Below are 14423 nucleotides of genomic sequence, written 5' to 3' on the forward strand. Positions count from 1 at the left end.
CAAAATGCTGCCCCATCAATTTTTTGCCTGACCAAAAGAAACTTTGAAGGGGCCGCGGAATAACGTCCTTCATCATCAGTGCCTCTCGCTCACTCACTCTTTTTCTCTGGGGACGTCATCACGGTTCACAGTTGGTACAACAAACAAAAGTTACCAAATTCACTTAATATTGCATTGCATGTAAGTGTACCAATAAATTACAAATGTACCGCTTATAGTACAAAATGTGACAATCGCTTGCAATGTGAGTATTGAGCTGCATTGACTCGTGCGTGCCTATCGAAAACGTCACGAGTAATCGAGAAAACCGTGAATTATAAATTGGTATAGAAAGTATAAATTTCTATACACTATATAAATTCACATATCAATTTTAAATATTTATGCATCTGAACAAACTAAGCACTACGCTGCATATTGAGTAGTTAGTAGTACCACTACTACAATTTGTGCTCCTCACTCCTCACACGAGCGCTGACCTATCGATAGCGCTAGCTCATCTGTCGCACTGCCTATCGATATTTCGTGCAGCCTATCGCATATTTATTTATAGCACAAATTTTTTAGTTTTCTTTTTGTTTAAATATAAACATATACATAACAACTTATTAGCAAATTAATTATAAAAAAAAATCGTTTTTTTTAATACGAAAACCCTGGATAAAAGACTGCAACACGCATTACAGGTGAGTGTGGGAAATAAAGACAAAACGGACAACAACAAACATTGTACTCAATTTAGTTGTTGCTTTTGGGCATTGCTCAAATGATAAGATTGAATGCGAAGCCAATGTGCATAGAGTATATATAACTATATTGATATATTTACAAAACGAACATAATCCGTTAGCGTTCGACGGGGCAGACAACATTTGTAAGTGTCTCCACAAGGAAAGAGGTGAGCGAAGTGGGACTGCAATTTAAATATCCAACACACATGCATACATATATGTATATGTATGCATTTATGCACACGTGTGTGTGTGTGTAAGGAGAGCATTATTTTAGGTGAGGAGGGGAGCAAGAGATTGTTTGTTTCGTCTGACTCTGACTTCACCTTGACTAAAGTACACGAGGGCAATGCAAAATACACACGCACACATACAGACACGCAGCCGGTGATAACAGCGGTACAACAACAACAACAACGACAACAGCAAAGCTAAAGAGAAGAAGAAGCATCAGAGTAAATAACATGCAATTGATTTCCCACACACAGTTTCCCATCCCAACCATCCAACGTATTTTGATCCCGTCATCATCGTCAGTGCGAAAATGTTGAACATACGTAACATCTGCTCCCTGGCCAACAATAATGCCGCTCTAATCGCTATCAGGTAAGACAACATCCCGAAAACTCCCATTCCCTATCTGCCCGATAAGACATTATTCAAATCGTACTATATAGTGGGTATCATTTTGTTAGTCGTTTTCTATATGAACTGCATTTGTTGTTTGTTTCTTTTTGATATGACCTTTGATGGGTAGTTAAAGGATTTACTTGAAAAATGTATTTACTAACATTAAATATAATATTCAACATTAATTTTTACTCCTTCAACACTATTAAAAGTCTCTATATCATTCCGTTAATTCTTTTTCTATAAAAACTACACTTTTAAAATAACTTTCAATCGCAGATAAAAGGTTTTTCAATAAAAAATTGTTAAAAACGTACGAAAATAAATCTTCTTTATAATATTATAATAAGAATTCCAAAATATCGCAAGATAAATCTTCTTCTTTATAATATTATAATACAAATTTCAAAATATCGTAACAAAAAAATCTTCTTCCACACAATATTATAATAAGAATTGCAAAATATCATATATAATATAAACATAAAATATGAATTCATTACCTACCTTTCAAAATTTCACTTTCCATTTATAATAATTAATTCTTTCATCATTTTTAGATCAATCTCAACGACAGCCAACTGTCGGGACTCGGAATCATGGTTCTCCAAGCTGTTGGTGCGCAAAATTGAACCCACCAAGGAGTCGCACAGTCGGATGCTCAGCGACAAGGAAATCATTTATGCCCTCCACACTCATAATGTGCGTCCCGATTCCATGGGCGCCTACCTGAACAACTAGTGAGTGTTATTCCCATTCTCAACACTTTGAGAGTGCTGCCAACTTTAGTCTAGAAAGAGAAGCATAAGGGAAGCGTATATATAGACAAACCGATCAGGATTCAAGTATATGTTTTAGAAGTTATACCTCAATGAAAAAGGAAATGTATAGGATCACTTATGAATATTATTGATAAGTTATATCTCAATTAAAAACCTAATGTAGAGGATCATCTATGAATATTATTGAGAAGTTATATCTCAATTAAAAAAAGAAAAACAAAGTATATAGGATTAGCTATGACTATCATGAATAAGTTATACCAAATTCAAAAACAAATCTAGATGATATTCTATAAATATTATTGATAAGTTATATCTCAATTAAAAATGCAAATGTAGAGGATTAGTTATATAGCAACAGAACCCTTCAGATGTAGACTGTTTTTTTAGACTTCATCCTAAGCTTATCCAATGAGAATATATATTAGTAATTCTTTGGCAAAAATGTTTCGTAAAGTACAAAAAATATATGCCAAAATAAAGTTGTTAATTTTGAGAAAGAAAAAAATATAAAGTGAAACAATTTTAAAAATTAGTAAAGGTTATATATATACCTCTTGATTAGCACTTTAATTAGAGTTTAGAATTATTTTTCTGTTTTAAGATAATTGCAAAACTGAAAGTTCCTATTCCACAAAATTAACGAATTTAAATATTTTATTATAAAACAGAAAGGTTTCCTAAAATCAATCCGATCTCTAAATATAGAGCTACAAGAATATTCTTTATTATTATTTTTTTAATTTGTTTCAGTTTATGATTTTCTCACTGACAAGTTCCGCCAGAGAACTCATAATCATTTAACCCAAGCTGTAAATCAGAAAAAGTTTCTAAAATCAATCTAAGCTCTGTATATAGTGCTAATCTTGAGCTATAAGTATAACCTTTACTTATTTTTTTAAATTGTTTCAGTTCAGATACATTTTGCCCGAGAATTACCTTTATATCTTTTATAGAGCAAACTAAATTTTAACTTAATCGTAGTTTCCAAATTTCGGTTGTACTCAAATTGACAGCATCTCGTTTTCTTTAATCACATCATCGATTCCAAAACTAATGCAAATTCGATTTCTTTCCCAACACTTACAGCAAGAACACTGTTGGTCTGATCAATGACAAAAAGTCGAGTTTGTCGTGCAATTTGGTTGCCTCATGGACTGTCCAAGTGGGCGATATGGATCAGTGTCTGCATTTATGGAAATACACTGGAGGCTTTGAGAAGATCGATCAGGCCAAGGAGGATCTGTGGAATGATCCCGAGTATCTCAAGCTGATGAACGAACGTTCGAAATTCTTGCGTTCCCGCCATCTCCAATATCTTTTGGCCTTCAGCTATTGGCCACAAATCGAGAGTCGCGAAGGCAAAAACATTTACGAAATGCGGCAAGTTTCGCTATCGAATTGCAATTTAAATTCAAATACTTATTTATCATCTATGATTTTTTGCAGTTCTTACCGCTTGACGCCGGGAACGATGATCGAGTGGGGCAACAATTGGGCGCGTGCGATCAATTTCCGTAAGCACAACAACGAGGCATTTGCTGGATTCTTCTCACAGATCGGACGTCTCTATAACGTGCATCACATTTGGTGTAAGTTCGGATCGGAGATTAACATTAACATCCGAATTCAATTGTTGAAACTATTCTTTTTCGTAGGCTACAAATCGCTGCAGGATCGCAAGGAGACCAGAGAGGCTGCTTGGCGTTCTCCTGGCTGGGATGAATGCGTCGCTTACACTGTGCCCCTCATCCGTGAGATGCACTGTCGCGTCCTTGCCCCCACCGAGTTCTCGCCCTCACAATAGAGCGAGAGAGAGAGAGGGAGACAGAGTGAGGGAGAGAGGAGATGTGTCGTCAAGCTGATATGTGGAACTGTAGATCGGCTCTAAACTAGATTGCTTGTAAATAATGACAGCATTTTTACCGATGCTCACACACACACCCACACACGAACACACACACAAACAACCATTTATATATATACCTTGTAATTTCTTAAGATACAAACACAACACAACAAAAAAAAAGTGCATTTGTTTTCGAGCGTTTTACATTTGTTTCCAAAAGAGAGAAAAAATGAAAAAAATCAGCAAACTAAAAGTGAAATTAAAAAAAAAAACACACACACACATGTTAACGTTATATTATATACTACTATATTATCTACGAGAATAAATCGTAAATGAATTTGCAAATGTTTCAATTTATCTTTATCAATCTGAATCACAACTTATTTAAGTCATTATACTAACCACATTAAAATAGATATTGACTTGATTTAAAAGCTGAATTTTAGTTTAATGTTTTAACCTTAAAACGTATTACTTTATTTACTTTCTCAATTTTTGTTTTCTATATAAATTCTCACAACGAAAACATACAAAAAATTCGGTTTTAATTTAAACACTTGAGCTTTTAAGTCTCAGTTGAGTCACTTTTTTATAATTTGGCTCTAAGTTTAACAGCCTGGATATTATAAACAGCTGACGGATAGAGAATTAAAGCGTTATATAGTAGAATCTAGTAATGCTGCTTGATTCACTTTAACTTTGTGCTTACATTTGTAAATTAACATTTATATTCCCTTTTATAGTTTGTCTAATTATGTGTATTTCCATTTTCAATGTTTCTCATATACGATTATCATCATTAAATTGACAACTTTTCATTATATTCATATCTTGGATAATTTGTTTTGAGCACATAAAAAATAACTTTATAAGTAACTACATATAAAAATCACATAAAATCATCGTTTTTAACATAATAAAGCATTTTGTCGTTATTCATTTTTTGTAGATCATCATTTTAAACACAATAAAGCATTTTATCGTAAATCAGTTCATTGTAAATCATAATTTTGAACATAATAAAGTAGTTCATCTTATTTCATTTGTTATAACTCACTTTTGTAACAGAACAAAAAGAAAAATAATAAATCATTTGTACGTTAGATGAACTCTTTAGCTTCAATATAGAATCACAATTGAATGCTATACGATAGTTGTATACGATATTTTTCAACTAAATTTATATTTATGCATAGTTAAAGCCCACATACTAATATAATTGAATTATGCTTTTGAAAGCTAAATGGCATTTCGAATCAAAGTGTGAACTTTTCATAGTTTAACTGGCGACATATTGACGCGACGCCTTGAGATGCTTCTTGCCCAGAAGATGCTGTTGCAGAATGCTGATGTGATTCATCGCCTTGTTGCACATCTTGCAATAGTACGAATTCGATGGCGTTCGATACATGGCCAGATCCACATCGCCAGCCAAGAGTGGAATATCGATGGATGTTGCACTTGTCGTTGACTGTTTCATCTCCTCCGATGGCTGCTCCTCCTCCTGCAGCTGCTTGCGTAGATTCTTCTGATGCTTGGCGCCATCCATGTGCATTTTGATTTGTGATGCCGAGGTGACGCTTATCTGACAGATGCGACAACTCAACGTGGCATCCATGTCGGTGGCAGCAACTGTTTCACCAGCTTTGCTGCTGCTGCTGCTCTGCACCACTTCAATGGCCTTGGGCTCCTCGGGAGTTGTGGAATCCGGTGTGGCAGCTGCTGCTGCTGCCTGGGTGAGAAACTGTTCGCCAATGCGAAAGCGTCCGTCGTCCACAAACGCTTCGGGTCGGCTGCCCGTCCGCACCCATTTGCCCTCCTGGCTGTAGTAGCCAGCTCCGGAGGGCCGCGAACGCTTCTGCTCCACCAGCTGATGCTTGCGCCCGGCATAATGCTGTCGAGCGTGCGTCAACGAGGTCAACGGCAGGTCACAGAGTTCACAGTGATAGGCATTGGGTCCCGTCGTTCCATGCTGTTTAACCATGCGCTTCACCGGCGGCGTCTGCAGCCCCACGTCGGTGTAGTTCTTGGCCAGCCAAGCGCTGATGTGACGATCGTGTGCCTTGGACTCGTAATGATCGCGTGCACTCTTCATCGAGGTCATTTGGGATTTGCAGAGATGGCACGACAGCGGCATTATCAGTTTATTGAGTTCGTCGGGATAGCTTTCGTCTCGTCCCTGAAACATAATCAGCGTCTGGTTGCTAGTGGCATCCATCGCTGCCTCCGTTGTGTCCAATTTGCGTTTCAAGTTGCGACGCTGTGATGCAACAACTGTGGGTATCGTCGTTGCTGCAGATGCAGCATTCTGTCGGCCAGGCGCCACAAAGCGATTACCGGGATGGCTCATGTTTTGTGATTCCCTTTTAACTACTATTCACAACTAACGAAACACAACACACGCTGCTGCTGCAAACTTGAGCAAATCAATCGGTGTTCAAAATGCGGCTGCTAGAGATGCGCTGCTGTATGGCAGGCGCACTTTCGATTGTTATCGACACATTACCACAGCCACCACACTCTCACTTTCGATTAACTTTGTATCGATACACACACAAATAAGACCATTTTTCAAATACAATTACGAATAGCTTTTTTTTTATTTCAGCAAAAAAACGGAAAACTAGTTGTAATCATTTACTTAGTTGTCGGGCAGCGAGCGGATGATGTCCGAATCTCCAGGATCGGTAATGGACATGGTGCACACGCGGAAGTACTTGCCGCAAGCGGTGCCCAACTCAATGTTGGTGCCACTGTAGTGCTGGACCTCGGTCTTGGCCAACATTGCGTAGTACTCAATCTCAGACTTCCTATAAACGGAGAATAACAGAAAACAATACATTAATTATATATGCTACAATAACAAACGGCAATCCTTATTAACTTGAGCTTCAGAAAGAGTCTCTAGTAATAAAAAGGAATCGTCATGGCGATCGGAATTACATAAATCATCATATACAACTCTAATACTGTGTTTTCAATTCCATTTCCTTACCCCAAGTATTCCAAACTTTAATTCTGGTGGCGGCGTCGTCGTCGTAGTTACTGGAACCATTTTTGGAGCCGTGCGTAATGCAGCAGACGAGGTAAGAACAGAGAGCTAGCTACCTGTCTCTGTTACACTGCTTGAGATATATGTATTACTACTCCATAGTTTCCACAATTTGATTGGAATCATATTTCTCAGTCAGCATTAAGCAAGACTCCATATGGTTCCACCAACAACACAACGAACAACCGTTACTTGGATGTAATGGAAATCTACTTCTCTGTAGCAATTAAAACACATTTCCAGGCACAACACTGCGCACGTGGATTCTCACCTCAGAGCTGGAGTGTTGCTGGCGATGAGCACCAACTTAGCTTTGCCCTGACGCAGGGTCTTCAAGGTCTGCTTGTAGCCCAGGCAGTATTTGCCGGACTTCATCACCAGAGCCAGACGAGCATTGGTGCTCTCCAAAGCCTTCTTCTGCAAAGTCCCAAGAAAAAGAAAAAAAAATTGTTAGGTTATGTCGAACAGCAAAACATTTCAGTTTGTTTTTATATTTACCTGTTTCTTCACGGCAACCATATTGAATGTTTAAGCGACAAAATTACTACAATAAACAAAAGCAGAAATTGCACGTTTTAGCAAAAATTGTTAAGTCGGAGCACACAAAAATAAAACACACCCACCTTAGTCGGCCGACAATGTCAAAAAGAAAGAGCAGAGCCAGAAACGGAAACGCGATAGATAGCACAACTAATGATGTAGTGCTGGAAAACACAAACATATGGTCGCAATTTTAAGGTTGCATTTTCCAATCGATTATTCACCACAAATTCGATCTTAATTTACAATGAAATTACACATATGCAACAAAATATTATTGATAGTGGCACGCATTAAAATAATGATAATTTATTGCTAGTATATAACACTATTATAAAGAGTCTTAATTATATCACATAATTTAGAAAAGTCTTTTGTATCGATAAGCGCCGTCTGAGGGCAATAGTGACGTCAAGCAAGCGTTATCCATGTGGCTGGCTCACAAATACAAACACACAATTACCATATGATTGTGCCTTTGCTCACCCATGTGTGTGTGAGCGTTTCTTTATTTTGAATCAACGCACATGCCATATTTATAAATAAAAAACAACTAAACAAGATGCAACGCCGCAAAGGTCCGAAATCAGTAAATAAGCCCCCTCCAATACAGGCAATACCCAAGAAGACGACATTTGATGGCGACAACGATATTCAATTCGAATTGGAGCTTTGTTGGTGCGTACAACAACTGCAGACGGCACTAAACAGCGGCAAGCTCAACCAAAAAATTGGTAAGTCAGTAAAATTGAATAAAAATTGGCAAAATAAAGCATTAATTTGACATACATACATATGTATGTATTTTAGCCGAGGACACAGCCAAGAACTTGAAGACATTGACCAGCAATACGGCACCGCTAATTAAAAAGCGGCAGGTGATGAAGTTGGCGCTAGGCGATTATCGCTTGAAGATGCAGCAGGAGGAAAAGAAGATGCTTCTAGGTGAGCAATAAATTATTTATTAAACAGTTAAGTGTCGGAAAATAGCGCCATGCTAAGCACATTTAAACTCCATGTCGCCAGCCCTGGCAGGACATGTGTACTGATTGCGCTGGCCTTGCACGGCACGACAAGGAATACATGTGGCCCTTGCACGTCACGAAAACGAAGAATCAGCTGCCGTCTGTCGTTGTCTCCTTCCAAACTGTGCAGCTTGCTGTCTCTTTTCCATAGCGGTAGTAATACTTTTTTTGCTTTTGTTTTTAATTGCAGCTTCCAAAGAAATTAAATTTACACCGGCTGCTGAGATGAACAAGAAATCGAGTTTTGTTAAGAAATCAGCACTGTTGACATCGGGCAAAGATTTTCGCTTTAATTTTGCCGTACCTGACTCGAGCTCCACAACGACAACAACAACAACAACCCCACAAGTTCCACAATCAGCTGTGGAAACAAAAGTTTCCAGTCTCTTTGCTGGAAGCAATGCAACAGTGCAACCCTTCAAGTTCAATTTTAGCATCGATGATAATGATGCAGCCGACGATATTAATCTGGCGGGATTAGCTATAAAGAATTGAATAAAGACTAAATTAAAATACTTGCTAAAAATACGTTTTATTATGTGCATGCATTTTGTACAATTCAAGAAGTGAGACGGTACAATGGGACAAAAAAATATATATAGTTATGTATCGTTAAAAACTGGAATAATTCATGTTGTTGCTGCTTTTGTTGTTGGAATATTACAATTGTTGTTGTTGTTGAGATATGAAAGAACCGCCGCCAGTTTGCTGCTGATAGACTTCAATTGTATCGCCCTCCTCCATTTCTAGAGATGTAGGCGTATCGTTCTCGTTGATTGGCTGGCCATCAAAACGGAAGCGCACCACTTGCATTGAAAGGCCCTGCAAGAAACGAGATGATGAAATGCATTCCAATGCAATGCCTTCTTTTTTGTTGTATTTTACTTACAGCGCGATCACAATAGGCATTCATTAGCTTGCGCAAAGGAGTATGCTTCTTGATTTTGAATTGAACGACGGCATTATCCTGTCCCAACACCTTGAGGTTGATATGCTCAGTTTCAGCCTGCGAAATAAAATCGCAATAAAGAATATTAATTGCATATCAGTTTTTGTTTACACCACAATTTCCTTGTTCGTTGTACACTTCATTCTTTTGCATGCGCGCCATTTGCTTGTTTGTATGCCAGCCTGTGTCTGTGTCTTTTGCTTGCGTGCGTGTGTGTGTGTGTGTGTGTGTGCCGCATCACTCAGCCGGCATTATTGTGGGCACATTGTATTTGACATCATTGCAGCAGTAGCATTGATGAAAATGTTTTTAAACAAGTTTACACTTACCTTTTTTTCCTCAGACATATTGTTCGCGGTTGTTTATTTTGTTGTGCTACAATTTACACTAAATTCACTCACTACGCCGATACGTAAACTCCAAGAACAACAACTAATAGAGGTGGAGAAATATCGCCTGCCACTATCGATTGAGAATTTTTCTTCTTTTTAACAGTATCGATACTACATCGATGACTGCACGGCGAACAAGCTGATAAGCAAATGCCGCGATAGTCGATAGCTAGCTGAACTCAATTAATTGTAGAACAATAATAATAATATTTTGTTATGGCATTTATTTGTACATTTTGCAGACTCATGGACGCTGTCGATAAAAACACATAATAGATTTATTTAAAAGAATATTAAACGAAAATCGATAACGTTCTGATATTTATCGGAATGCGCCGAAGAGTTGCAAAAAGCAGCCATTTAAATTTGAACGTAGCAGCTGCTAAAATTGTAATGGAAAATGCGAACTTGGGGTATTTTTGAATAATACGATAATCTTTATTCTATTAAAGGTAATATGAAAAATACTCAATATGGAAGTTATTACTTTTCTATATTTATATATATATAATACATACACACATGTATACATATATATGTATATATATATATATATATAATATATCAATCTGTATGTTACATTTATAATATTAACTCTATGCTTATGTACACACAATTTGTTGTTGCTGTTGCTGTTGTTTTGCTTTGAATTGATTGATTATACATACATACATATTTTATGTACTAACAATAATATGCGTGTACATACACAACACACACACACATATTATGTACATCCGTACATCACAGATGTACATAGTATGCATGTGTGACGAGAATGTACATCAATATTTTTGGTTGTTTCTAGTTATTTTGTTATTTTTTTTGTTTTTGTATTTTGTGTTTTATTTTTATTGTATTCACTGATATGCATTTATTTAATTATTAATTGTTACATACACAGATGTATGAAATTTAGAAAAAAAAAAACAAACAAACATATTGTTGATAACATACATACATATATAGTATATATATAGAGCAGTATGTGCATGCAATACTGAATGTGGCGAATTCACGAGATTCGATTTTCTTCTTCTTGGGAAATTGAGCAGCTTTTCGATCGATCGATCAATGATTGGTAGTACATGACTGTTATCGATCGCTAACGATTGCAATTTAAGCTTAAACTAGAACATCTTTCTCTGGGGATGGAAAATCCTCAACCTGATTATCACACAGATCCAATACAAAGAACGTTTATGTGGGAAAAAAAAGTTCTACATACATATAGATACAATATATATATAATACTATGAAGAATATTCGCACATTCAGATACATTCGGACACGCACAAACATGCATATACATGTATTTTGTTTTCTCGTTTTTGTTTTTTGTTTTTGGGGGGAAAAGGATATCTAAAACTCTAGTTGTAATGCACATTTAGATGGTTTGTTTTGAAAAAGCTTAGCAATTCAATTTTTCGAAGTTATCTAAAAATATACAAAAATTACAATCATAAATGAGTTGTTGTTGTTGTTGTTATCTTCTAACTACTTAAACAATTACAATTACATACATACATACATTCAAAATGTTTCGACTACACATATATTGGGGGCTTACGTCTCAGATATTTAGCGCATACACATTTTGTATTTTTGTTTTTATCAACGAGGTATCAAAAAGAGCAGTGTCAATCAATCAATCAATCATCATAGAGTGAAAAATGAAAGATGTGTGTTGTGTTGTGTTATTTCGTGTATGCACTATGTATAGAAATATTATTATTATTATAATTCTTTTTCTTTTTTTTTTGTAGTATCCCGATTTCCCGCACTAACTAGAGATGAGCAATTTTATATGTCTTCTGTATAAAGTTTATCGTTTAACTTTTCGAGATACACTTAACGATAATAGATTATATAATTCTTTTGTCATATATATATATATATATATATGTATATTTACATAACTAGAACTTATTGTTTGCTGTTTGGTAGGGCTTCTTTTTGGGTTATACATATTACTCTTAATTGATTAGTTCTTCTATTTTCATTTTCATTTGAATTCATTATGTATGTATTTGTTTAAGACATATATTTACGCTATTTTGTTGTTGTTCTTTTTGTTGTGTGTCTTCTGTGGGTCTAACGTACATGCATATTACATTATTATGTTTAGCTGTACTATGTACATTTTTTTGTGGGTAGAACTTATAGTGGGGCATACAGAGGCATTTCATTTTCTCGCGTCTCGTTTTCATTTTCAGTTTCTCATATTCTCATTTTTCATTTCTCATTTCTCGGATTCCTCCAATAACATACATACATATTATCTGTACAGAGTGGGCTTTGAATCCGCCTGACTGTCTTACATTGGTATCACAATTGGAGAATGCCTATCAAGCAATCGGTCTTTGTTTTCTTTTTATTTTATTATTATTACTTTACTTTTTGTTTTTTTTTTTTGGTTTTGCCTATTTAATTTTAATTTTATATACTGTATAATTTCATACGCCCTACAATTCTCAACACTCAAAAAAAAAAAAATGTCTCCATTTTATGTTTACTTTATACCCCAGCAGATCATATTGGAATATTTCAAAGTATCTAAAGTATTATTCCGTCCATCTTTCAGATTTAAAGTTATCTGTCTGAAACTTCTCATAGATCTATTGTGTATTGTACGGTTTAATAGAACATCATCAAATGGAATTATTATTATTATTATCAGAATTTGTTTGTGGCATATTTTTAAAGAATATTCTCTGAAAAGGGTTTTCAGATTCGGTTCGGCCGAAGATTGCTTTTATTCTTATTTCTTTCTCTTTTCTTGATTTTTTTAATGCAGAATTCTTGAATTCCGTTACAGAAATGTTATCGGAACTGGAGCTGGTGGCAAGAGAGTGTTTTTTATTTTGTTTTTTACCATTGATCTATAGATTTTATATGTATGTATATACTTATATCAAACTGACTTATCCAATGAACTAAACGACACATTGAGAATCCAGTATAAGTATATATATTTATATTTATATTTATAAATATATGGAGGCATATATGTTTTATGTATGTTTTTCTTTGGTTTCTATATATATATTCAATCATATATATATATAAAAGTACAAAATTGTTGTTTGTTTGTGTTTCATTTTCATATTTTCTAATATATCTAAAAGTTGTTTTTTTTTTCTGTTTTCTGTTTGTTGTTTTGTTTTTGTTTTTGCTTCTTGTGATCCGTGTCCAATATTGTGAATGCATATTTCTGTGTTTTTAGTAGGTACTTTTGTACCACTGTGATCAAACACACACACACACTCTCACTCACACACACACACTGACTGTACCCAAATGAACAATGAACAACAAATAACAGCAAATGTCCGATAAATTCGAGCAATGCACGTGCATAACCTCAAAGTCGATCGCATCGTATCGATAACAGTAGATCGATTACCATTGGGTACAGTTGGGCGAGAGTCGTTTGTCATCGTTTGAATATATGTCTCATTTCTATTGGATTTGATCACAGCAGTTTAGTTAGAAGCTTTCTTGTAAGGTACTTAAATGTTTCTTTAAATTTCCATTTCAGTGGTAAGTTTAGATACACTATGTATGTGTGTATGTGTAGGTACATATTCGAATACATTTCTCAATATTTGCAATTCTCAGAAAATCAATCTTTGGATTTTGCTAAATAGACTGACGTGTAAAGAGACACAATGAAGCAATTGAAAGTAAGCAGACAAAATGGAAAAAAAGGGAAAGGAACACACACACATTCATATATATATATTTATATTATTCATATATACGCATACATATATTGAGATATATCTATATCTATATATATGTATATCGGCTATATATATTTAACATTATGTTTTTCTCTTTTTCTGTTTTCTGTTTTTTGTTTCATTTTGCTATTTAGAAGGAATTGCTGACCGTAGTTATAATGTGATAATCTTAATGTAAGGAATATGTCTGTGTCGATCTCTTTGATCATTTCAGGGATATTTGCAATTTTTCCAATATAAATAATGAACAGAGAGAAAAAAGAACAACATAAAGATACAAAAAAGTCTTTCTAATCATATTTACAATTATTTGTTCATATAGATATATAAATATTTTAGTTTTTCTTTTACTTTTTTTTTTATTTGTTATAAATAAAAATGCTTATTTTGTTGATTTCTCGTATTTGTTTGGTTTTTCTTTGATTTTGTTTTTGTTTTGTCGGAAATTAAAGTAAACATTTATATAGCACAAGGTATTTTCACGTAAGCCCGTATAAAAAGTATAAAATTGTTTTTACTTTATTTTGGTTTTGTTTATAAAAATTACAAATGTTCATATAAAAATAGATATACATACACATATAAAAAAATGAAGTCAAATAGTAATACACACACATATTAGCACACAAAAAATATTATATGAATATAATAGATATATATTTATATATATATGTATATATATTGTGTTAGTTCCTCGGCTAGCCGAAGTTTGCATACCCTTAAA

The 14423-nt window shown here is 34.9% G+C and overlaps 5 protein-coding genes across 6 annotated transcripts; 2 read left to right on the forward strand and 3 right to left on the reverse strand.

Moving 5' to 3' along the window:
• The first annotated feature begins 527 nt into the window (after positions 1–527).
• LOC133847497 (protein NipSnap) lies at positions 528–4340 on the forward strand. 2 transcript variants are annotated; one of them, XM_062282599.1, is made up of 6 exons: positions 528–686; positions 1220–1337; positions 1922–2101; positions 3233–3526; positions 3593–3735; positions 3802–4340. In XM_062282599.1, the coding sequence occupies exons 2-6, from the start codon at positions 1276–1278 to the stop codon at positions 3948–3950; spliced, it is 828 nt and encodes a 275-aa protein (XP_062138583.1). In that variant the 5' UTR covers positions 528–686; positions 1220–1275; the 3' UTR covers positions 3951–4340. The 2 variants fall into 2 exon arrangements, with proteins under 2 accessions (XP_062138583.1, XP_062138584.1); XM_062282600.1 differs by lacking the exon at positions 528–686 and adding an exon at positions 755–898.
• Positions 4341–5203: 863 nt separating this feature from the next.
• On the reverse strand, positions 5204–6524 carry LOC133847498 (zinc finger matrin-type protein 3). Its single transcript, XM_062282601.1, has one exon. The coding sequence runs from the start codon at positions 6343–6345 to the stop codon at positions 5275–5277; it is 1071 nt and encodes a 356-aa protein (XP_062138585.1). The 5' UTR covers positions 6346–6524; the 3' UTR covers positions 5204–5274.
• A 47-nt stretch (positions 6525–6571) lies between these two features.
• LOC133847500 (large ribosomal subunit protein eL30) lies at positions 6572–7757 on the reverse strand. The gene is made up of 4 exons (XM_062282603.1): positions 7671–7757; positions 7546–7591; positions 7319–7464; positions 6572–6805 (listed from the first exon to the last, which is right to left on the reverse strand). The coding sequence occupies exons 2-4, from the start codon at positions 7564–7566 to the stop codon at positions 6637–6639; spliced, it is 336 nt and encodes a 111-aa protein (XP_062138587.1). The 5' UTR covers positions 7567–7591; positions 7671–7757; the 3' UTR covers positions 6572–6636.
• A 288-nt stretch (positions 7758–8045) lies between these two features.
• On the forward strand, positions 8046–9405 carry LOC133847499 (UPF0488 protein CG14286). Its single transcript, XM_062282602.1, has 3 exons — positions 8046–8321; positions 8398–8532; positions 8803–9405. The coding sequence occupies exons 1-3, from the start codon at positions 8150–8152 to the stop codon at positions 9105–9107; spliced, it is 612 nt and encodes a 203-aa protein (XP_062138586.1). The 5' UTR covers positions 8046–8149; the 3' UTR covers positions 9108–9405.
• Positions 9126–10039, reverse strand: LOC133847501 (small ubiquitin-related modifier 3-like). Its single transcript, XM_062282604.1, has 3 exons — positions 9891–10039; positions 9502–9618; positions 9126–9434 (listed from the first exon to the last, which is right to left on the reverse strand). Exons 1-3 carry the CDS (start codon positions 9906–9908, stop codon positions 9273–9275), a joined length of 297 nt encoding a protein of 98 aa, XP_062138588.1. The 5' UTR covers positions 9909–10039; the 3' UTR covers positions 9126–9272.
• Positions 10040–14423: the final 4384 nt, after the last annotated feature.

This window comes from Drosophila sulfurigaster, chromosome X (genome assembly GCF_023558435.1).
Source record: "Drosophila sulfurigaster albostrigata strain 15112-1811.04 chromosome X, ASM2355843v2, whole genome shotgun sequence".
NCBI lineage: Eukaryota > Metazoa > Arthropoda > Insecta > Diptera > Drosophilidae > Drosophila > Drosophila sulfurigaster.